The sequence below is a fragment of the Oncorhynchus masou genome, unplaced genomic scaffold, assembly GCF_036934945.1.
Source record: "Oncorhynchus masou masou isolate Uvic2021 unplaced genomic scaffold, UVic_Omas_1.1 unplaced_scaffold_2579, whole genome shotgun sequence".
Taxonomy (NCBI): Eukaryota; Metazoa; Chordata; class Actinopteri; order Salmoniformes; family Salmonidae; genus Oncorhynchus; species Oncorhynchus masou.
The window spans coordinates 6,198-31,165 of NW_027009020.1; the positions used below are offsets into that span (position 1 = coordinate 6,198).

The 24,968-nt window shown below is 46.1% G+C and overlaps 1 protein-coding gene and 1 long non-coding RNA gene across 2 annotated transcripts; both read left to right on the top strand.

The window, feature by feature from the left end:
- Window positions 1–1,090: 1,090 nt before the first annotated feature.
- Window positions 1,091–12,208, top strand: LOC135533678 (serine/threonine-protein kinase pim-2-like; the record flags this gene model as incomplete). Its single annotated transcript, XM_064960951.1, has 6 exons — window positions 1,091–1,494; window positions 1,939–1,986; window positions 8,766–9,014; window positions 9,268–9,445; window positions 10,145–10,321; window positions 10,824–12,208. Coding segments are annotated over 6 exons (1,244 nt in total), but the record flags the coding sequence as incomplete, so codon positions are not given.
- Window positions 12,209–13,990: 1,782 nt separating this feature from the next.
- Window positions 13,991–14,903, top strand: LOC135533679 (uncharacterized). Its single transcript, XR_010454572.1, has 3 exons — window positions 13,991–14,028; window positions 14,127–14,673; window positions 14,743–14,903. It is a non-coding gene; the product is annotated as an uncharacterized LOC135533679 (long non-coding RNA).
- The last annotated feature ends 10,065 nt before the right edge of the window (window positions 14,904–24,968 follow it).

Consider the following 24,968-nt stretch of genomic DNA (forward strand, 5'->3'; position numbering starts at 1 on the left):
TGTTGTTGGGGGGTATATCCACACCATTCTGTTGTTGGGGGGTATATCCACACCATTCTGTTGTTGGGGGGGTATATCCACACCACTCTGTTGTTGGGGGGGGGGGTATATCCACACCATTCTGTTGTTGGGGGGTATATCCACACCATTCTGTTGTTGGGGGGTATATCCACACCACTCTGTTGTTGGGGGGTATATCCACACCATTCTGTTGTTGGGGGGTATATCCACACCATTCTGTTGTTGGGGGGGGGTATATCCACACCATTCTGTTGTTGGGGGGGTATATCCACACCATTCTGTTGTTGGGGGGGTATATCCACACCATTCTGTTGTTGGGGGGTATATCCACACCATTCTGTTGTTGGGGGTATATCCACACCATTCTGTTGTTGGGGGGGGTATATCCACACCATTCTGTTGTTGGGGGGTATATCCACACCATTCTGTTGTTGGGGGGGTATATCCACACCATTCTGTTGTTGGGGGGGGTATATCCACACCATTCTGTTGTTGGGGGGGGGGTATATCCACACCATTCTGTTGTTGGGGGGGTATATCCACACCATTCTGTTGTTGGGGGGTATATCCACACCATTCTGTTGTTGGGGGGGTATATCCACACCATTCTGTTGTTGGGGGGTATATCCACACCATTCTGTTGTTGGGGGGGGGGGTATATCCACACCATTCTGGGGGGTATATCCACACCATTCTGTTGTTGGGGGGGGGGGTATATCCACACCATTCTGTTGTTGGGGGGGTATATCCACACCATTCTGTTGTTGGGGGGGGTATATCCACACCATTCCAACACAGAGAAGTTGCTTTTAACTTAACACTTATTAACTTGAAGTGATGCTCCAGAACTTTTGTATAATTTCAGAAAGTAGGTTTGCAAAACTGGGTTATCGAAAATTGTGCACTACCTAATCCGTACGATATGTTACGTCTGGCAATTATAAATGTTTTTTTATTATAATTGTTTGTTTTTTTGCAATTCGTATGATATGTTACAAATTGTGATATACGTACAATATGTTACGAAGTGCTTAATATCCCGGACTGCATCTTTAATTACCCCCCTCAGACACCCACACCAGCCCTCTGGCCAATGAGGGAGGGGCGAACGAGGGACTCAGCCGACTCACCCTGAGGGATGAGAGAGCAGAGAGGAGGCGGAGGAGGAGGAAGAGCTCAGAGAGGAGTACGGGAGGAAGAGGAGAGAGGAAGAGGAGGGGGAAGAGCTACGAGAGGAGTACGGGAGGAAGAGGAGAGAGGAAGAGGAGGGGGAGGAGTCAGAAGGAAGAGGAGGAGGGGAATCTGTCCTTGGAGAGTAGCACCACGCTGATCGACACGTTACAGCCCCCACAATGCAACAGTAGAGAGCCAAGTCGTGATCCAGTTGCAGAGAGGTTTGTACAGCTGGGTTGTCTTGGAGACGGAGGCTACGGGACCGTCTACGCTGGGTACCGCAGAGAAGACAACCTACCTGTGAGAAGAGTTCAATAAACACACACACACTTACATTTACATTTAAGTCATTTAGCAGACGCTCTTATCCAGAGCGACTTACAAATTGGTGAATTCACCTTCTGACATCCAGTGGAACAGCCACTTTAGACTACTATAGACTACACTTGTTTTGTCCATTGGAGTTACAGTATTATTAGTCAATGATTGTGTGTGTGTGTGTGTGTGTGTGTGTGTGTGTGTGTGTGTGTGTGTGTGTGTGTGTGTGTGTGTGTGTGTGTGTGTGTGTGTGTGTGTGTGTGTGTGTGTGTGTGTGTGTGTGTGTGTCTCTGTGTGTCTCTGTGTGTGTGTGTGTCTCTGTGTGTGTGTGTCTGTGTGTGTCTCTCTGTGTGTGTGTGTCTCTCTGTGTGTGTGTGTCTCTGTGTGTGTGTGTGTTTCTCTGTGTGTGTGTGTGTTTCTCTGTAGGTGGCTATAAAACGTGTCCCCTTGGCCAAAGTGTTACGCATACCGGTGGTGAGTTCATCATTCTCTCGTCACGGTCTGCTGTGATGCAGTCTGTAGCAGATCTTTATGGTCTGCAGTAGTCTATAGTAGTCAATAGTAGCCTGTAGCAGATCTTTATGGTCTGTAGTAGTCTATAGTAGTCTGTAGCAGATCTTTAGTAGTCTATAGTAGTCTATAGTGGTCTATAGTAGTCTATAGTAGTCTGGAGCAGATCTGTAGTAGTCATAGTAGTCTATAGTGGTCTATAGTGGTCTATAGTAGTCTGTAGTAGTCTGTAGCAGATCTGTAGTAGTCTGTAGTAGTCTGTAGTAGTCTGTAGCAGATCTTTATGGTCTGTAGTAGTCTATAGTAGTCTATAGTAGTCTGTAGTAGTCTGTAGTAGTCAGTAGTAGTCTGTAGTAGTTTATAGTAGTCTGTAGTAGTCTGTAGTAGTCTGTAGTAGTCTGTAGTAGTCTGTAGTAATTTATAGTAGTCTGTAGTAGTCTGTAGTAGTCTGTAGTAGTTTATAGTAGTCAGTAGTAGTCTGTAGTAGTCTATAGTAGTCTATAGTAGTCTATAGTAGTCTATAGTAGTCTGTAGTAGTCTGTAGTAGTTTATAGTAGTCTGTAGTAGTCTGTAGTAGTCTGTAGTAGTCTGTAGTAGTTTATAGTAGTCAGTAGTAGTCTGTAGTAGTCTATAGTAGTCTGTAGTAGTCTGTAGTAGTCTGTAGTAGTTTATAGTAGTCAGTAGTAGTCTGTAGTAGTCTGTAGTAATTTATAGTAGTCTGTAGTAGTCTATAGTAGTCTGTAGTAGTCTGTAGTAGTTTATAGTAGTCAGTAGTAGTCTGTAGTAGTCTATAGTAGTCTATAGTAGTCTGTAGTAGTTTATAGTAGTCTGTAGTAGTCTGTAGTAGTCTGTAGTAGTTTATAGTAGTCTGTAGTAGTCTGTAGTAGTTTATAGTAGTCTGTAGTGGTCTGTAGTAGTCTGTAGTAGTCAGTAGTAGTCTGTAGTAGTCAGTAGTAGTCAGTAGTAGTCTGTAGTAGTCAGTAGTAGTCTGTAATAGTCGGTAGTAGTCTATAGTAGTCTATAGTAGTCTGTAGTAGTCTGTAGTAGTTTATAGTAGTCTGTAGTAGTCTGTAGTAGTCTGTAGTAGTTTATAGTAGTCTGTAGTAGTCTGTAGTAGTCAGTAGTAGTCAGTAGTAGTCAGTAGTAGTCAGTAGTAGTCTATAGTAGTCTGTAGTAGTCTGTAGTAGTCTGTAGTAGTTTATAGTAGTCAGTAGTAGTCTGTAGTATTCTATAGTAGTCTGTAGTAGTCTGTAGTAGTCTGTAGTAGTTTATAGTAGTCAGTAGTAGTCTGTAGTAGTCTGTAGTAATTTATAGTAGTCTGTAGTAGTCTATAGTAGTCTGTAGTAGTCTGTAGTAGTTTATAGTAGTCAGTAGTAGTCTGTAGTAGTCTATAGTAGTCTATAGTAGTCTGTAGTAGTTTATAGTAGTCTGTAGTAGTCTGTAGTAGTCTGTAGTAGTTTATAGTAGTCTGTAGTAGTCTGTAGTAGTTTATAGTAGTCAGTAGTAGTCTGTAGTAGTCAGTAGTAGTCTGTAATAGTCGGTAGTAGTCAGTAGTAGTCTGTAGTAGTCTGTAATAGTCAGTAGTAGTCTGTAGTAGTCCGTAGTAGTCCGTAGTAGTCAGTAGTAGTCTGTAGTAGTCTGTAGTAGTCTGTAGTAGTTTATAGTAGTCTGTAGTAGATCTTTATGGTCTGTAGTATTCTGTAGTAGTCTGTAGTAGTCAGTAGTAGTCTGTAGTAGTTTATAGTAGTCTGTAGTAGTTTATAGTAGTCAGTAGTAGTCTGTAGTAGTCAGTAGTAGTCTGTAGTAGTCAGTAGTAGTCTGTAGTAGTCTGTAGTAGTCTATAGTAGTTTATAGTAGTCAGTAGTAGTCTATAGTAGTCTGTAGTAGTTTATAGTAGTCTGTAGTAGTCAGTAGTAGTCTGTAGTAGTCAGTAGTAGTCAGTAGTAGTCTGTAGTAGTCTGTAGTAGTCTGTAGTAGTTTATAGTAGTCAGTAGTAGTCTATAGTAGTCTGTAGTAGTCTGTAGTAGTTTAAAGTAGTCTGTAGTAGTCTATAGTAGTCTGTAGTAGTCTGTAGTAGTCTATAGTAGTCTATAGTAGTCTGTAGTAGTCTGTAGTAGTCTGTAGTAGTCAGTAGTAGTCTGTAGTAGTCTGTAGTAGTCTGTAGTAGTCTGTAGTAGTTTATAGTAGTCTGTAGTAGTTTATAGTAGTCTGTAGTTGTCAGTAGTAGTCAGTACTAATCAGTAGTAGTCAGTACTAGTCAGTAGTAGTCAGTACTAGTCTGTAGTAGTCTGTAGTAGTATGTAGTAGTCTGTAGTAGTCTGTAGTAGTCAGTAGTAGTCTGTAGTAGTCTGTAGTAGTCAATAGTAGTCTATAGTAGTCTGTAGTAGTCTGTAGTAGTCTGTAGTAGTCTGTAGTAGTCTGTAGTAGTCAGTAGTAGTCAGTAGTAGTCAGTAGTAGTCAGTAGTAGTCTTTAGTAGTTTATAGTAGTCTGTAGTAGTCTGTAGTAGTCAGTAGTAGTCTGTAGTAGTCCGTAGTAGTCCGTAGTAGTCAGTAGTAGTCTGTAGTAGTCTGTAGTAGTCTGTAGTAGTTTATAGTAGTCTGTAGTAGATCTTTATGGTCTGTAGTAGTCTGTAGTAGTCTGTAGTAGTCAGTAGTAGTCTGTAGTAGTTTATAGTAGTCTGTAGTAGTTTATAGTAGTCAGTAGTAGTCTGTAGTAGTCTGTAGTAGTCAGTAGTAGTCTGTAGTAGTCTGTAGTAGTCTGTAGTAGTCTGTAGTAGTTTATAGTAGTCAGTAGTAGTCTGTAGTAGTCAGTAGTAGTCTGTAGTAGTCAGTAGTAGTCTGTAGTAGTCTGTAGTAGTCTGTAGTAGTCTGTAGTAGTTTATAGTAGTCAGTAGTAGTCTATAGTAGTCTGTAGTAGTTTATAGTAGTCTGTAGTAGTCAGTAGTAGTCTGTAGTAGTCAGTAGTAGTCTGTAGTAGTCTGTAGTAGTCTGTAGTAGTCTGTAGTAGTTTATAGTAGTCAGTAGTAGTCTATAGTAGTCTGTAGTAGTCTGTAGTAGTCTGTAGTAGTCTGTAGTAGTTTAAAGTAGTCTATAGTAGTCTGTAGTAGTCTGTAGTAGTCTGTAGTAGTCAGTAGTAGTCAGTAGTAGTCTGTGGTAGTCAGTAGTAGTCTGTAGTAGTCTGTAGTAGTCTGTAGTAGTCTGTAGTAGTCTGTAGTAGTCTGTAGTAGTCAGTAGTAGTCTGTAGTAGTCTGTAGTAGTCTGTAGTAGTCAGTTGTAGTCTGTAGTAGTCAGTAGTAGTCTGTAGTAGTCTGTAGTAGTCTGTAGTAGTCTGTAGTAGTCTGTAGTAGTCTGTAGTAGTCAGTAGTAGTCTGTAGTAGTCTGTAATAGTCTGTAGTAGTCAGTTGTAGTCTGTAGTAGTCTGTAGTAGTCAGTTGTAGTCTGTAGTAGTCTGTAGTAGTCAGTTGTAGTATGTAGTAGTCTGTAGTAGTCAGTAGTAGTCTGTAGTCGTCTGTAGTAGTCAGTAGTAGTCTGTAGTAGTCAGTAGTAGTCTGTAGTAGTCAGTAGTAGTCTGTAGTAGTCAGTAGTAGTCTGTAGTAGTCTGTAGTAGTCAGTAGTAGTCAGTAGTAATCTGTAGTAGTCAGTAGTAGTCAGTAGTAGTCTGTAGTAGTCTGTAGTAGTAAGTAGTAGTCAGTAGTAGTTTATAGTAGTCAGTAGTAGTCAGTAGTAGTCAGTAGTAGTCTGTAGTAGCCAGTAGTAGTCAGTAGTAGTCAGTAGTAGTTTATAGTAGTCTGTAGTAGTCAGTAGTAGTCTGTAGTAGTCAGTAGTAGTCTATAGTAGTCTGTAGTAGTCTGTAGTAGTCAGTAGTAGTCTGTAGTAGTCAGTAGTAGTCTATAGTAGTCTGTAGTAGTCTGTAGTAGTCAGTAGTAGTCTGTAGTAGTCAGTAGTAGTCTATAGTAGTCTGTAGTAGTCTGTAGTAGTCAGTAGTAGTCTATAGTAGTCTGTAGTAGTCTGTAGTAGTCAGTGGTGGTCTGTAGTAGTCTGTAGTAGTCAGTAGTGGTCTGTAGTAGTCTGTAGTAGTCTGTAGTAGTCTGTAGTAGTCAGTAGTAGTCTGTAGTAGTCAGTAGTAGTCAGTAGTAGTCAGTAGTAGTCTGTAGTAGTCTGTAGTAGTCAGTAGTAGTCTATAGTAACCTGTAGTAGTCTGTAGTAGTCAGTAGTAGTCTGTAGTAGTCAGTAGTAGTCTATAGTAGTCTGTAGTAGTCTGTAGTAGTCAGTAGTGGTCTGTAGTAGTCTGTAGTAGTCAGTAGTAGTCTGTAGTAGTCAGTAGTAGTCTATAGTAGCCTGTAGTAGTCTGTAGTAGTCAGTAGTAGTCAGTAGTAGTCTGTAGTAGTCAGTAGTAGTCTGTAGTAGTCAGTAGTAGTCAGTAGTAGTCTATAGTAGTCTGTAGTAGTCTATAGTAGTCAGTAGTAGTCAGTAGTAGTCAGTAGTAGTCAGTAGTAGTCAGTAGTAGTCAGTAGTAGTCAGTAGTGGTTTGTAGTAGTCTGTAGTAGTCTGTAGTAGTCTGTAGTAGTCAGTAGTAGTCTGTAGTAGTCAGTAGTAGTCTGTAGTAGTCTGTAGTAGTCAGTAGTAGTCTGTAGTAGTCTGTAGTAGTCAGTAGTAGTCTGTAGTGGTCTGTAGTAGTCAGTAGTAGTCTGTAGTAGTCTGTAGTAGTCTGTAGTGGTCAGTAGTAGTCTGTAGTAGTCAGTAGTAGTCTGTAGTAGTCAGTAGTAGTCTGTAGTAGTCAGTAGTAGTCTGTAGTAGTCTGTAGTAGTCTGTAATAGTCTATAGTAGTCTATAGTAGTCTGTAGTAGTCTGTAGTAGTCTGTAGTAGTCTGTAGTAGTCTGTAGTAGTCAGTAGTAGTCTGTAGTAGTCAGTAGTAGTCTATAGTAGTCTGTAGTAGTCTGTAGTAGTCTGTAGTAGTCTATAGTAGTCTGAAGTAGTCAGTAGTAGTCTATAGTAGTCTGTAGTAATCAGTAGTAGTCTATAGTAGTCTGTAGTAGTCAGTAGTAGTCTGTAGTAGTCTGTAGTAGTCTGTAGTAGTCTATAGTAGTCTGTAGTAGTCAGTAGTAGTCTATAGTAGTCTGTAGTAGTCTGTAGTAGTCAGTAGTAGTCAGTAGTAGTCTGTAGTAGTCTGTAGTAGTCTATAGTAGTCTGTAGTAGTCAGTAGTAGTCTGTAGTAGTCTGTAGTAGTCTGTAGTAGTCTATAGTAGTCTGTAGTAGTCAGTAGTAGTCTATAGTAGTCTGTAGTAGTCAGTAGTAGTCTGTAGTAGTCTGTAGTAGTCTATAGTAGTCTGTAGTAGTCAGTAGTAGTCTGTAGTAGTCTGTAGTAGTCAGTAGTAGTCTATAGTAGTCTGTAGTAGTCAGTAGTAGTCTGTAGTAGTCTGTAGTAGTCTGTAGTAGTCTGTAGTAGTCTGTAGTAGTCAGTAGTAGTCTGTAGTAGTCTGTAGTAGTCTGTAGTAGTCTGTAGTAGTTTATAGTAGTCTGTAGTAGTCAGTAGTAGTCTGTAGTAGTCAGTAGTAGTCTATAGTAGTCTGTAGTAGTCAGTAGTAGTCTGTAGTAGTCTGTAGTAGTCAGTAGTAGTCTGTAGTAGTCAGTAGTAGTCTATAGTAGTCTGTAGTAGTCAGTAGTAGTCTATAGTAGTCTATAGTAGTCTGTAGTAGTCTGTAGTAGTCTGTAGTAGTCTGTAGTAGTCTGTAGTAGTCAGTAGTAGTCTGTAGTAGTCAGTAGTAGTCTGTAGTAGTCTGTAGTAGTCTGTAGTAGTCAGTAGTAGTCAGTAGTAGTCTATAGTAGTCTGTAGTAGTCTGTAGTAGTCTGTAGTAGTCTATAGTAGTCAGTAGTAGTCAGTAGTAGTCTGTAGTAGTCTGTAGTAGTCTGTAGTAGTCAGTAGTAGTCAGTAGTAGTCTGTAGTAGTCAGTAGTAGTCAGTAGTAGTCTATAGTAGTCTGTAGTAGTCTATAGTAGTCTGTAGTAGTCTATAGTAGTCTGTAGTAGTCTATAGTAGTCTGTAGTAGTCAGTAGTAGTCTGTAGTAGTCTGTAGTAGTCAGTAGTAGTCAGTAGTAGTCTGTAGTAGTCTGTAGTAGTCTATAGTAGTCTGTAGTAGTCTATAGTAGTCTGTAGTAGTCTATAGTAGTCTGTAGTAGTCAGTAGTAGTCTGTAGTAGTCTGTAGTAGTCAGTAGTAGTCAGTAGTAGTCTGTAGTAGTCTGTAGTAGTCTATAGTAGTCTGTAGTAGTCAGTAGTAGTCTGTAGTAGTCTGTAGTAGTCTGTAGTAGTCTGTAGTAGTCTGTAGTAGTCTGTAGTAGTCTAGTAGTCTATAGTAGTCAGTAGTAGTCAGTAGTAGTCTGTAGTAGTCTGTAGTAGTCTGTAGTAGTCAGTAGTAGTCAGTAGTAGTCAGTAGTAGTCAGTAGTAGTCTGTAGTAGTCTGTAGTAGTCAGTAGTAGTCAGTAGTAGTCTGTAGTAGTCAGTAGTAGTCTGTAGTAGTCTGTAGTAGTCAGTAGTAGTCAGTAGTAGTCTGTAGTAGTCAGTAGTAGTCAGTAGTAGTCAGTAGTAGTCAGTAGTAGTCTGTAGTAGTCAGTAGTAGTCTGTAGTAGTCAGTAGTAGTCAGTAGTAGTCTGTAGTAGTCAGTAGTAGTCAGTAGTAGTCAGTAGTAGTCAGTAGTAGTCTATAGTAGTCTGTAGTAGTCAGTAGTCAGTAATCTTTCATCTTCAGACTCAGGATGGACAGCAGGTGGAGTTTCCCTTGGAGGTGGTCCTACTGAGAATCGTGGGAGGTAGGGGTGAGGCTACGGGGGAGGGGATGGGTGAAGTTGTCCCTCCTCCCCGTGCTGCGGTGGCCTTGCTGGACTGGTTTGAGCTGGATCGGGAGTTGGTGCTGGTTCTGGAGAGACCAGTTCCCTGTATGGACCTCTATGACTACATTCAGATGAGAGGAGGAACTCTGAAGGAGGAACACGCTAGGGTGAGGGGGAGAGAGATAGAGAGAGAGAGAGAGAGAGAGAGAGAGTGTCTCTCTGTCTCTGTCTGTCTGTCTGTCTCTGTCTCTCGGTCTCTCTCTCTCGGTCTCTCTCTCTCGGTCTCTCTCTCTGTCAATTCAATTCAAGGGGCTTTATTGGCATGGGAAACATGTGTTAACATTGCCAAAGCAAGTAAGGTAGATAATATATATATCGGTCTCTCTCTCTCTCTCTCTGTCTCTCTCTGTCTCTCTCTAGGTCATCCTGAGGCAGCTTGTTGAAGCGATGAGAGAGGTCCATTCCAGAGGTGTTCTCCATCGTGACCTCAAACCGGAGAACGTTCTAGTAGAAACCGGTTCCACCTGGCCTCGGATCAGGGTCCTAGACTTTGGCTGCGGCTGCATTCTCAGAGATGGGCCTTACACAGAGTGTTACGGTAGGCTGGTGTCCAACCGCTGGGATTAAACCATAACACTGCTAGCCCGCTGAGCTAAAGCCTGGATGGTGTCCAACCGCTGGGATTAAACCATAACACTGCTAGCCCGCTGAGCTAAAGCCTGGATGGTGTCCAACCGCTGGGATTAAACCATAACACTGCTAGCCCGCTGAGCTAAAGCCTGGATGGTGTCCAACCGCTGGGATTAAACCATAACACTGCTAGCCCGCTGAGCTAAAGCCTGGATGGTGTCCAACCGCTGGGATTAAACCATAACACTGCTAGCCCGCTGAGCTAAAGCCTGGATGGTGTCCAACCGCTGGGATTAAACCATAACACTGCTAGCCCGCTGAGCTAAAGCCTGGATGGTGTCCAACCGCTGGGATTAAACCATAACACTGCTAGCCCGCTGAGCTAAAGCCTGGATGGTAGTTATGGTCTATTGATCTCAGATACACACACACCTTCCTGTACTGTGTGTGTGTGTGTGTGTTTCTGTGTGTGTGTGTGTGTTTCTGTGTGTGTGTGTGTGTGTTTCTCCGTGTGTGTGTGTGTGTGTGTTTCTGTGTGTGTGTGTGTGTGTGTGTGTGTGTGTGTGTGTGTGTGTGTGTGTGTGTGTTTCTCTGTGTGTGTTTCTCTGTGTGTGTTTGTGTGTGTGTGTGTGTTTCTCTGTGTGTGTTTCTCTGTGTGTGTGTGTAGGTACGTCCCAGTACACCCCTCCAGAGTGGTTTCTGAGCGAGTCGTACCGGGCCGGTCCCTCCACAGTGTGGCAGCTGGGGGTTGTGCTGTACGACATGCTGTGTGGGGACCAGCCCTTCAACACACGACGAGAGATCATCTATGAAGAGCCTTACATCAAGGATCAACTGTCCCGACGTAAGACACACACACACACACAGACAGACAGACAGGCAGGCAGGCAGGCAGGCAGACAGACAGACTGACAGACAGACAGACAGGCAGACAGGCAGACAGGCAGACTGAGGAATACACAGACAGACAGACAGACAGACAGACAGACAGACAGACAGACAGACAGACAGGCAGGCTGGCAGACAGACGCAGACAGACAGACAGACAGACAGACAGACAGACAGACAGACAGACAGACAGACAGACAGACAGACAGGCAGACAGGCAGACAGAGGAATACACAGACAGACAGACAGACAGACAGACAGACAGACAGACAGACAGACAGGCAGGCAGGCAGACAGACAGACAGACAGACAGACAGACAGACAGACAGACAGACAGACAGACAGACAGACAGACAGGCAGACAGACAGACAGAGGAATACACAGACAGACAGGCAGACAGACAGGCAGGCAGGCAGGCAGACAGACAGACACTTGTTCTCCCTCCTTTGTTCTCCAGACTGTGTGGATCTGTTGAGGAGGTGTCTGGCGAAGCGACCCCGAGGACGGCCCACTCTGGACGAGATGTTACTCCACCCCTGGCTCCAGTCGGACACGCCCCCTGGCTCCAGCCGGACACGCCCCCTGGCTCAAGTGAACCGGACACGCCCCCTGGCTCCAGCCGGACACGCCCCCTGGCTCCAGTGAACCGGACACGCCCCCTGGACAGACCTGCAGCTTGTCACCTGAACCCGACATAAACATAGATTTTTAAAACATTTTTTTGAACCGACTTTGAAAATTGACTCCTTCAACGTGAAAATATAAACTTTGAACAAATATCATACTTTTATCATTCATGATTTGTTACTCTGTCACACACACACACTCTACCCTGCTCCACCCGGTACTCTGCCCTGCTACCACCCGGTACTCTGCCCTGCTACCACCCGGTACTCTGCCCTGCTACCACCCGGTACTCTGCCCTGCTACCACCCGGTACTCTGCCCTGCTACCACCCGGTCCTCTACCCTGCTACCACCCGGTACTCTACCCTGCTACCACCCGGTACTCTACCCTGCTACCACCCGGTTCTCTACCCTGCTACCACCCGGTTCTCTACCCTGCTACCACCCGGTACTCTACCTTGCTACCACCCGGGTACTCTACCCTGCTACCACCCGGTACTCTACCCTGCTACCACCCGGTACTCTGCCCTGCTACCACCCGGTACTCTGCCCTGCTACCACCCAGTACTCTGCCCTGCTACCACCCGGTACTCTGCCCTACACCACCCGGTACTCTACCCTGCTACCACCCGGTACTCTACCCTGCTCCACCATTCTAGTTCATCCTATATAACTACTGCTGTCCACTTCATATATATATATACTGTATTCTAGTCATGGTTCATCCTATATAACTACTGTTGTCCACTTCATATGTATATATACTGTATTCTAGTCATGGTTCATCCTATATAACTACTGTTGTCCACTTCATATGTAAATACTGTATTCTAGTCATGGTTCATCCTATATAACTACTGCTGTCCACTTCATATGTATATACTGTATTCTAGTTCATCCTATATAACTACTGCTGTCCACTTCTCTATTCATATAAAGTCCATTTTGTCTATACACACCATCATATACATATGTAATATGTTTATATTCTGAACTCTGACATTGTTCGCCCTAACATCTCTACATTTCTTAATGTAATTATTTTTAAAAAAAAATTGGGGGGGGGTGTGCGTGTATTGTTTTGTTTTGTTAGGTGTTACTGCACTGTTGAATTTTGCAACACCCACGAAAACTTTTGCAAAATATGTGTACGTGACAAATATCATTTGATTTTAATTTTGACATATACTCAATAAATATATTTTTCTGTACTGGCTCAATGGGAACCAGCTGGGGCCTGTTGCACAAAAGTAGAATTAAGACATCCGGGATAAATGACTCAGCTGAGCTCAATGAAGCCAAAACATGTGCGTCCAGGCTTAATTGGTTGCACAAAGACCAAGCCAGGATGAGCAGACACGGATTCATTAAGCCAGGTGAAACCAATCCTGGATAGGTGCGCGCTCACGGCTCACTCAAATAGACCCCGCCACAGATCACAGATTAACTGATTTACCATGGCAACTAGAGCCGCGTACTTTTCCCCGTCGGAAGCACAAATCCTCATGGAGGCATACGAGGAGGTAAAAGATATAATTAAGAAGAAAGGCAACACCGCCACAGTGATAAAGCAAAGAGAAAAAGCGTGGCAAAGTATTGCAGACCGCCTGAATGCGTAAGTAGTGCACAATTACACACTCACCGCTCCGCTGAAACATCACAATTACAATTCAAATATTTAATTCACATCTCCAAAAATGCAGTTGTACTGTAATTATGAAACGGTTAAATGTTTAATTGAAATGCACTGCAGATATGAGTGAAATTGTGTAAAGTAACTCCATCACACTGTATAAAGCTATGATAATTTTTTTTTTTTTTTTACTGAAAACAAGACAAAAATACCAAGTAATTTTTTGCAGTGTGACTCCATTAAATGTGTGTGTGTGTGTGTGTGTGTAGATTAAACATGAACGGGCCAAAACGGACATGGCAGCAGGTCAAAATCAAATACAAGAACATTCTGCAGAATGGTATGGTCCCTGACTAATATTTAACAAAGCACAAGCATATATTGTACCCAGAAGGTGCCTGCTCACACATTGTCTGTACTGTTTTAGCAGTGAAAAAGAATACCCACAGACAAGGCACGGGTGGTGGGTCACCAAAGGCTGACCTTACCCCAGCAGAGGACATGGCCTTGGAGCTAAATAAAGGCAGGCCCGTCTTAGAGGGGATCCCTGGGGGAAAGAGACTAGCATAGGTTCCTCCCAAGATGCCACCCGCTTCATTCAAGGTATGTCCTTCCATCTCTACATGGGATACAACCACATTCATATTGAATCAATTTGGACTGTCTGACTTTGGTTTACCTATTGCCTTGCAGTGTCTGGCAGCACTGTGTTCCTGTTAGAGCCACCAGCACAAGCACCAGACGATGCTGATCCAGTGAGTACTCCATCAAAGGCATACTGTAGGCCTGGCATGTCTTGTCTACTAGCTTCAATATGAATCCGATTAAATGTGATAGGGTGAAGGCCCCAGTGCAGCAGCAACAGCACATGATGGAGACGATGATGAGGAGGAGACCATCTCTCTGGATTCCAGAAGGCATGAGGTATCATGTTAAGACTGTGAAAGTACTATTTACTCTACAATGGTGAGGAGTCCTCATCAAAAAATCTAATTTATTTTACAGGACCCAGATGCTATACAGTGGGAAAACCAGCCTGGCAACATAGTGCGTATTAATAAAAGGACACCACATCCTGCCAAATTCCAGCTGCGCTAATTGTATTGTGTTCACAGAGCTCACAAGCTATCAGAAAGTTGTATGGCAACCACCTCCGGCGCCAAATAGAACTGGCAGACATAGACATTCAGTACAAGAAGAAAAAGATGGAAAATCTTGCACTGGAGTCCGAAATAAAAAAGAGGACAATTAGGAAACTGGACCTTGAAATAAAAAAACTTGAGAGAGAGAGGTGAGATATGCCTTCAATGTACACTGTATGCTAACTGTAACACAAATGTATTAATCATTTTTCTTTCCTCCCCCAGCTCCAAGAAGATGACACAGCTCAAAATAAAAATTAGGTATATTCTCGTAAAGTCAAGTGAGCCATGACATATGAGCTCTTATTGTGAGCACACAGGACGGTGGCATCTTTCTAAGTTTTTTTTTACTTTCCCAGCAATCAGTACAACCAAGTCATCGTTATAAGGCATCGCCCTCTTTTGCCCACCCCCCCAGCACCAGGTGTGGCCACTAGCCTATATGAAGGCCCAAAATTGTGTGTTCCTTTCTGCTCTGACAATGGCATGCCCATTCGTGCGAGATGTGGTGGATGAAGAAGCACTTGTGCTGAGGAGAGCCTTCAGGCGAGAAAGGGTCTTCAGGGACCGGTTGGACCCACTGGCCTTCCCTGATGACCATCTATATGAAAGATACAGGTTTTCTGCAGATGGCATCAGGTATCTATGCAGACTACTGGGTCCCAGGATTAAGCACCGCACTTCACGGAGCCATGCACTGAGTGTGGAGCAAATGGTTTGTGTGGCCTTGCGCTTTTTTGCTAGTGGAGCCTTCCTGTACTCAGTGGGGGATGCTGAACAAGGCCACAATTTGCCGCACAATAAGGAGTGTGTGTCTGGCTATCAAAGCATTAGCAGATGTCTTCATCTCCTTCCCTGGCCACAGAAGACTCTGTGACATCAAAGAGGAGTTCTATAGGATTGCAGGTAAGAGGATCTACAAATTACAGGACAACTGTTAACACATAGTAGGATACTCTTTACTTTGTGTGACAGGTTTCCCCAATGTCATTGGTGCAGTGGACTGCACACACATAAGGATAAAAGCCCCCTCAGGTGCCCATGAGGCCGATTTTGTGAATAGGAAATCCTTTCACAGCATTAATGTTCAGGTGAACATAACTTTTTGATATTGTCCATTGACGAACACTCTGCATTGCCAGTGATGTGCATTGATTGGTGTAATATTCCTCATCTTATGATTTCAGATGGTCTGCATTGCTGACTGTGTGATCAGCAATGTTGTGGCAAAATGGCCTGGCTCAGTCCATGACTCCAGAATCTTTCGGGCCTCTGAAATCTATCACAAGGTAAGCCACACAACCCCTATTTATAACCATCATGGCTGTGTCAAGAATATCACAGTGTTTATGAGGTAGTAATGATGAGATTTTGTGTTGACAGGTGAATTCTCTGGTGTGTTGCTGGGAGACAGGGGGTATGGCTGCCAGCCTTTTCTCCTGACACCTTTCACAGACCCCCAGGAAGCACAGCAGGCCTACAACCATGCCCATGCCAGGACCAGGGCCAGAGTTGAAATGACCTTTGGCCTCCTGAAGGCACGCTTTCACTGCCTTCACAAATTAAGGGTCAGCCCTGTTAGGGCATGTGATATTACTGTGGCTTGTGCTGTCCTCCACAATGTGGCCTGCCTGAGGAAGGAGAGGGCCCCCAGAGTGCCACCAGCCATGGACTGGGACAATCCGGCAATCTTCCCTGATGACGACAGTGGTCGGCTGCTGAGGGACCAATATGTGTTGAATTATTTTAGTTAGTATGTGTGCTTTCAATTTTGGTTAAATATGTCCTGCGGTGGCAGAGGAATTTGGGTTTTTTGGGTTCGTTTTTGACGAATTTGGCCTCTTATGATGTTTGTGCGGTATACTGTGTGTAATACAAGGCTGCAGGGAGGCTACTGCATCCATTCATTTGTCTGTTCAGTTGATGTGTATGGATTTGTCCTGCATTTATTTTAGTGTGCAGACATGCAGGGTGTGTTATATACAGACCTTTGAATGTGTATGTATAATATGCTTGGATTCTGTGCTTTCCATCTTGTAGAGTCACTGTGACTTCAGTTTCGAAAGGAGCTGATGGTTTACCTGCTTTGTTTTGTCCTTATTCAATAAAGGAACATAATGTTACACATTGTGTTTTTATATTCATATGGAATGTGTATTTGTTTATATGACAGAGTACTAGGGCCACACTGAAGAAAAAGGATATAGTCATACATTTATGAGGCTGGTTCTTTCTGCAGAAAAGCTACATATTGTTTTTACAGTTTTGATACTTATGACAATGTGATACTTAATATTCTGGCACATCAGCATGTCTTTGTTTATGAAACCATACTGAAGTACAATTTCACGAAATGCCCCACATCTGTCATTTTAACAACTGTCCTCCTTTAAAACAACTGGTTACAATATTATGACTTGTGTTTTTTTCCCCTCTGTGGCCCTAATATTCCCCTCTGTGGCCCTAATATTCTATCATTTTATATATAGCCTTATAGTCTATGGGAAACTGTAAATTATCTAATGATAGCAACATCTAAAAATCATTTTTTATCCAAAATCATTGAAATTAATGATCACAAACGTTTAAATAACAGTGGGTCTAGTTATATGTGATAACAATGTATAGTGAGCAGTGAAATAACTATTGGTTTCCATTTGTGGTGACTGCTGACTGACATTAGGGATGAGATTAAATAGATCCTGGAATTTAGCCTGGTCTGGAGCAGGCTAGCTCCACAGAATAAATCTCCATGGTAATTTATACCATAACATATCCTCCTGCCCCCTATCCATCTTTAGTGCAACCGGATTACGGATCAATTGAGCCAGGATCACCAAGATATCCTGGCTTAATCCCTTATCCTAGTTTTGTGCAACAGGCCCCTGGTTTCCTTGGTTACATTTCAATCTTCCAGAATGAGTGACAACAATTCTGCTTGAAACTAAAAAACATTATTGAAATACAAAGAATATATCACGTCATATTCAACCTTACATTGATATCGAGGTATCTATTTTTTTTTTATGTCCTGAAAATGTATATATTTATTTATATATAATATATTTATAGTGTCCACATTAAGTTTTCGACGCACCTTCCGTCCCGACAGCGGCGCTGTTTGAGGAAGTGCTTCTAACGTGTTTTATATTTAGACAACCTCACATCCGGTGGAGTTTCGACCAATGAGAAAGCGTTGTGTCGTTTGAACCGGGGGAGCGGGACTCTATCCTGAGCTGTTGTTGAAAACGGAATAAAGACTTATATTTCATCCCGTAACTAAATGAATTAATTTTTAGCTTTAAATCAAAAAATAAAAAGGTATGATAACGGATAGAGACGGTTACCACGGTAATGTTTGAGTTCGGTGAGTATTTTGTCAGATTGCGGACGATAACCGAGTTTACTGTTACGACAGTAACGGTGGGGGGAGATAAACATTGTAACGTTACTCTGTCAACAACAACACAAAAAAAGTAAATTATACCGATGTATCTATGGAGAGAGACTGTTTTGTTAGGTATTATAGTTAAGCTGACTAGTCATAGTAAAATCAAATCACAATGTAAAGTTGACACTTTTTTCCCCCGGATGTTATTTTCCTGTCGCTGGCTAACGTTACATGAATTGAGAAAAACGGAAGCATAGAGGATATAAACTAAGTAACGTTTAGTCCTAATATGTCAACTGGGGCGTATTCATTACGCCAAGTCTGTTGTAAAACGTTTATTAAACGGAAGCGTACGGAACGAAACAGGGAGGCGCCTACCTGAATTTGTCCAATAGAAACCCTCGTTTTGCTTCCGTGTGGTTCTTTAACGGTCAACATAACGAATACGCCCCTTGTCACCATTATTTTGTCATTTGACAGTCGGTTCCCGATCTTCTTGTTGGTGAAACGGACCCTGCAAAAAAAAGAGTAAAGATGAACCGAGCAGGCCGACCGTTGTTCATGAAGACCTACGGCAAACAGAACCGGAAGTTGGAGGCCTGGATCTCCCCTGACAACCGAAAACAGGTTTTCGCCAGCACCTCTTCCTCTGACCTGTCCATCGTTGAGCCCTCCAGCCCCAAACCCCCGGCCAAGAGGTGAGAGACTTCTCTCCCCCTGAAGAGCGAGTGATCTGGGCGTTCAGGCTCTTGCTCCGTTCCTGCTCAGCAGGCCAGGGCCGAGATAGATTAGCTAGCTGAATCAGGTGTGTTGGAGCTGTGGGTCTAGCTTCTCCTAGATAGATTAGCTTGCTGAGTCAGGTGGGGGGGGTCTAGCTTCTCCTAGATAGAGTAGCTAGCTGAATCAGGTGTCTTCTCTGCGGTCATATGGTCAATTTGCTCTGACTGGCACCAGTAGTGTCTTCTATGTGCTTCTCTCTCTCTCTTTATCTCACCGTCTAAACTGTGACCTCTCCTCTTTTCTTCCGCACTGATATGAAAACATCCTCTTCCTCTCCTCTTTTCTTCCGCACTGATATGAAAACATCCTCTTCCTCTCCTCTTTTCTTCCACACTGATATGAAAACGTCCTCTTCCTCTCCTCTTTTCTTCCACACTGATATGAAAACGTCCTCTTCCTCTCCTCTTTTCTTCCACACTGATATGAAAACATCCTCTTCCTCTCCTCCCGGCCTCCCTTCCCCTGTTCCAGGGGGAGAAAGAGAAGCACAGCAGATGGCAGGAGAGCGCTGCGGCCGGCGAAGACCAAAGCCCTGTCCTGGACAGCAGATATCAGTAGAGAGCTGCGACTAGCGAAGACCAAAGCCCTGTCCTGTCTGAGAGAGCAGGACAGTGATGAAGAGAACATCTTCATCGTCCCTCCTCCTCCTCCTCCCCAGCAGCAGAGCAACAACACAGCCAGGTCAGACTGGTGGCATTACCTTTCTGGTCTTCAAATGTTTGTGACCCGTCTGTCTCTATCTGACCCGTCTGTCTGTCTCTATCTGACCCGTCTGTCTGTCTCTATCTGACCCGTCTGTCTGTCTCTATCTGACCCGCATGTCTGTCTCTATCTGACCCGTCTGTCTCTATCTGACCCGTCTGTCTGTCTGTCTCTATCTGACCCGCCTGTCTGTCTCTATCTGACCCGCCTGTCTGTCTGTCTCTATCTGACCCGCCTGTCTGTCTGTCTCTATCTGACCCGTCTGTCTGTCTCTATCTGACCCGTCTGTCTGTCTGTCTCTATCTGACCCGTCTGTCTGTCTGTGTCTCTATCTGACCCGTCTGTCTCTATCTGACCCGTCTGTCTCTATCTGACCCGTCTGTCTCTATCTGACCCGTCTGTCTCTATCTGACTCATCTGTCTCTATCTGACCCGTCTGTCTCTATCTGACCCGTCTGTCTCTATCTGACCCGTCTGTCTGTCTGTCTCTGTCTGACCCGTCTGTCTGTCTGTCTCTGACCCGTCTGTCTGTCTGTCTGTCTGTCTCTATCTGACCCGCCTGTCTCGATCTGGTGTGTGTGTGTGTTTTAGGAAGCCATTCTTGAGGCGTGCAGGTCGGAAGGCCCAGCGTATTGTGAGCTCCAGTGAGAGTGATGTAGAGACAACGACCACCAGACAACCCAACCCGAAACGCTGCAAACACACCACAGCTAGAGACAGGACACACACACAGTCAGACTTTTATATGTTTAATTCATTTAAACTTTATTTAACTCGTCAAGTCTAGTGGCACCTCGACACTCTAACCACGAGGCTACCTGCCTCCTCGACACTAACCACGAGGCTACCTGCCTCCTCTACACTCTAACCACTAGACTACCTGCCTCCTCTACACTCTAACCACTAGGCTACCTGCCTCCTCTACACTCTAACCACTAGGCTACCTGCCTCCTCTACACTCTAACCACTAGGCTACCTGCCTCCTCTACACTCTAACCACTAGGCTACCTGCCTCCTCTAACCACTAGGCGACCTGCCTCCTCTACACTCTAACCACTAGGCTACCTGCCTCCTCTACACTCTAACCACTAGGCTACCTGCCTCCTCTACACTCTAACCACTAGGCTACCTGCCTCCTCTACACTCTAACCACTAGGCTACCTGCCTCCTCTACACTCTAACCACTAGGCTACCTGCCTCCTCTACACTCTAACCACTAGGCTACCTGCCTCCTCTACACTCTAACCACTAGGCTACCTGCCTCCTCTACACTCTAACCACTAGGCTAACTGCCTCCTCTACACTCTAACCACTAGGCTACCTGCCTCCTCTACACTCTAACCACTAGTCTACCTGCCTCCTCTACACTCTTATCACTAGTCTACCTGCCTCCTCTACACTCTAACCACTAGGCTACCTGCCTCCTCTACACTCTAACCACTAGTCTACCTGCCTCCTCTACACTCTAACCACTAGGCTACCTGCCTCCTCTACACTCTAACCACTAGGCTACCTGCCTCCTCTACACTCTAACCACTAGTCTACCTGCCTCCTCTACACTCTAACCACTAGGTTACCTGCCTCCTCTAACCACTAGACTACCTGCCTCCTCTACACTCTAACCACTAGGCTACCTGCCTCCTCTACACTCTAACCACTAGGCTACCTGCCTCCTCTACACTCTAACCACTAGGCTACCTGCCTCCTCTACACTCTAACCACTAGGCTACCTGCCTCCTCTACACTCTAACCATGAGGCTACCTGCCTCCTCTACACTCTAACCACTAGGCTACCTGCCTCCTCTACACTCTAACCACTAGGCTACCTGCCTCCTCTACTCTCTAACCACTAGGCTACCTGCCTCCTCTACACTCTAACCACTAGGCTACCTGCCTCCTCTACACTCTAACCACTAGGCTACCTGCCTCCTCTACTCTAACCACTAGGCTACCTGCCTCCTCTACTCTCTAACCACTAGGCTACCTGCCTCCTCTACACTCTAACCACTAGGCTACCTGCCTCCTCTACACACTAACGACTAGGCTACCCTGCCGCCTCTACACTCTAACCACTAGGCTACCCTGCCTCCTCTACACTCTAACCACTAGACTACCTGCCTCCTCTACACTCTAACCACTAGGCTACCTGCCTCCTCTACACTCTAACCACTAGGCTACCTGCCTCCTCTACACTCTAACCACTAGGCTACCTGCCTCCTCTACACTCTAACCACTAGGCTACCTGCCTCCTCTACACTCTAACCACTAGGCTACCTGCCTCCTCTACTCTCTAACCACTAGGCTACCTGCCTCCTCTACACTCTAACCACTAGGCTACCTGCCTCCTCTACACTCTAACCACTAGGCTGCCTGCCTCCTCTACACTCTAACCACTAGGCTACCTGCCTCCTCTACACTCTAACCACTAGGCTACCTGCCTCCTCTACACTCTAACCACTAGACTACCTGCCTCCTCTACACTCTAACCACTAGGCTACCTACCTCCTCTACACTCTAACCACTAGGCTACCTACCTCCTCTACACTCTAACCACTAGGCTACCTGCCTCCTCTACACTCTAACCACTAGGCTACCTGCCTCCTCTACTCTCTAACCACTAGGCTACCTGCCTCCTCTACACTCTAACCACTAGTCTACCTGCCTCCTCTACACTCTAACCACTAGGCTACCTGCCTCCTCTACACTCTAACCACTAGGCTACCTGCCTCCTCTACACTCTAACCACTAGTCTACCTGCCTCCTCTACACTCTAACCACTAGGTTACCTGCCTCCTCTAACCACTAGACTACCTGCCTCCTCTACACTCTAACCACTAGGCTACCTGCCTCCTCTACACTCTAACCACTAGGCTACCTGCCTCCTCTACACTCTAACCACTAGGCTACCTGCCTCCTCTACACTCTAACCACTAGGCTACCTGCCTCCTCTACACTCTAACCATGAGGCTACCTGCCTCCTCTACACTCTAACCACTAGGCTACCTGCCTCCTCTACACTCTAACCACTAGGCTACCTGCCTCCTCTACTCTCTAACCACTAGGCTACCTGCCTCCTCTACACTCTAACCACTAGTCTACCTGCCTCCTCTACACTCTAACCACTAGGCTACCTGCCTCCTCTACACTCTAACCACTAGGCTACCTGCCTCCTCTACACACTAACGACTAGGCTACCCTGCCGCCTCTACACTCTAACCACTAGGCTACCCTGCCTCCTCTACACTCTAACCACTAGACTACCTGCCTCCTCTACACTCTAACCACTAGGCTACCTGCCTCCTCTACACTCTAACCACTAGGCTACCTGCCTCCTCTACACTCTAACCACTAGGCTACCTGCCTCCTCTACACTCTAACCACTAGGCTACCTGCCTCCTCTACACTCTAACCACTAGGCTACCTGCCTCCTCTACTCTCTAACCACTAGGCTACCTGCCTCCTCTACACTCTAACCACTAGGCTACCTGCCTCCTCTACACTCTAACCACTAGGCTGCCTGCCTCCTCTACACTCTAACCACTAGGCTACCTGCCTCCTCTACACTCTAACCACTAGGCTACCTGCCTCCTCTACACTCTAACCACTAGACTACCTGCCTCCTCTACACTCTAACCACTAGGCTACCTGCCTCCTCTACTCTCTAACCACTAGGCTACCTGCCTCCTCTACTCTCTAACCACTAGGCTACCTGCCTCCTCTACTCTCTAACCACTAGGCTACCTGCCTCCTCTACACTCTAACCACTAGGCTACCTGCCTCCTCTACTCTCTAACCACTAGGCTACCTGCCTCCTCTACACTCTAACCACTAGGCTACCTGCCGCCTCTACACTCTAACCACTAGACTACCTGCCTCCTCTACACTCTAACCATGAGGCTACCTGCCTCCTCTACACTCTAACCACTAGGCTACCTGCCTCCTCTACACTCTAACCACTAGGCTACCTGCCTCCTCTACACTCTAACCACTAGGCTACCTGCCTCCTCTACACACTAACGACTAGGCTACCTGCCTCCTCTACACTCTAACCACTAGGCTACCTGCCTCCTCTACACTCTAACCACTAGTCTACCTGCCTCCTCTACACTCTAACCACTAGTCTACCTGCCTCCTCTACACTCTAACCACTAGTCTACCTGCCTCCTCTACACTCTAACCACTAGTCTACCTGCCTCCTCTACACTCTAACCACTAGGCTACCTGCCTCCTCTACACTCTAACCACTAGACTACCTGCCTCCTCTACACTCTAACCACTAGGCTACCTGCCTCCTCTACACTCTAAACACTAGGCTACCTGCCTCCTCTACACTCTAACCACTAGGCTACCTACCTCCTCTACACTCTAACCACTAGGCTACCTGCCTCCTCTACACTCTAACCACTAGACTACCTGCCACCTCTACACTCTAACCACTAGTCTACCTGCCTCCTCTACACTCTAACCACTAGTCTACCTGCCTCCTCTACACTCTAACCACTAGACTACCTGCCTCCTCTACACTCTAACCACTAGGCTACCTGCCACCTCTACACTCTAACCACTAGACTACCTGCCTCCTCTACACTCTAACCACTAGGCTACCTGCCTCCTCTACACTCTAACCACTAGTCTACCTGCCTCCTCTACACTCTAACCACTAGACTACCCTGCCGCCTCTACACTCTAACCACTAGGCTACCTGCCTCCTCTACACTCTAACCACTAGGCTACCTGCCTCCTCTACACTCTAACCACTAGGCTACCTGCCTCCTCTACACTCTAACCACTAGGCTACCTGCCTCCTCTACACTCTAACCACTAGTCTACCTACCTCCTCTACACTCTAACCACTAGGCTACCTGCCTCCTCTACACTCTAACCACTAGGCTACCTGCCTCCTCTACACTCTAACCACTAGGCTACCTGCCTCCTCTACACTCTAACCACTAGTCTACCTGCCTCCTCTACACTCTAACCACTAGGCTACCTGCCTCCTCTACACTCTAACCACTAGGCTACCTGCCTCCTCTACACTCTAACCACTAGGCTACCTGCCTCCTCTACACTCTAACCACTAGACTACCTGCCACCTCTACACTCTAACCACTAGGCTACCTGCCTCCTCTACACTCTAACCACTAGACTACCTGCCACCTCTACACTCTAACCACTAGGTTACCTGCCTAGACTCACTCTCTGTCTCTGTCTCTCTCAGTCCGTCTCCAGTTTTGGCTCCAGGGAAGTTTGTGACTCATCGTAGGGGAGCAACAACCGCCAAACACAAAGCCCCCAAGAGGAAACTCAGTGTAAGGCCCCGTTCCAATCCACTCCATCCTTCCTTCACTACTCTGTTCCCGATCTGCTCCATCCTACCGTCACTCCCCCCGAGGCCCCGTCCTCCCGATCTGCTCCATCCTACCGTCACTCCCCCCGAGGCCCCGTTCTCCCGCTCCATCCTACCGTCACTCCCCCCGAGGCCCCGTTCTCCCGATCTGCTCCATCCTACCGTCACTCCCCCCGAGGCCCCGTTCTCCCGATCTGCTCCATCCTACCGTCACTCCCCCCGAGGCCCCGTTCTCCCGATCTGCTCCATCCTACCGTCACTCCCCCGAGGCCCCGTTCTCCCGATCTGCTCCATCCTACCGTCACTCCCCCGAGGCCCCGTTCTCCCGCTCCATCCTACCGTCACTCCCCCGAGGCCCCGTTCTCCCGCTCCATCCTACCGTCACTCCCCCGAGGCCCCGTTCTCCCGATCTGCTCCATCCTACCGTCACTCCCCCCGAGGCCCCGTTCTCCCGCTCCATCCTACCGTCACTCCCCCCGAGGCCCCGTTCTCCCGCTCCATCCTACCGTCACTCCCCCCGAGGCCCCGTTCTCCCGCTCCATCCTACCGTCACTCCCCCCGAGGCCCCGTTCTCCCCCGCTCCATCCTACCGTCACTCCCCCGAGGCCCCGTTCTCCCGATCCATCCTACCGTCACTCCCCCGAGGCCCCGTTCTCCCGATCCGTCCTACCGTCACTCCCCCGAGGCCCCGTTCTCCCGATCTGCTCCATCCTACCGTCACTCCCCCCGAGGCCCCGTTCTCCCGATCCGTCCTACCGTCACTCCCCCGAGGCCCCGTTCTCCCGATCCGTCCTACCGTCACTCCCCCGAGGCCCCGTTCTCCCGATCCGTCCTACCGTCACTCCCCGCGAGGCCCCGTTCTCCCGATCCATCCTACCGTCACTCCCCCCGAGTCCCCGTTCTCCCGATCCATCCTACCGTCACTCCCCCCTAGGCCCCGTTGTGGCTCTGGTTTTAAATTGTGAGCTACATCGTGTCCCC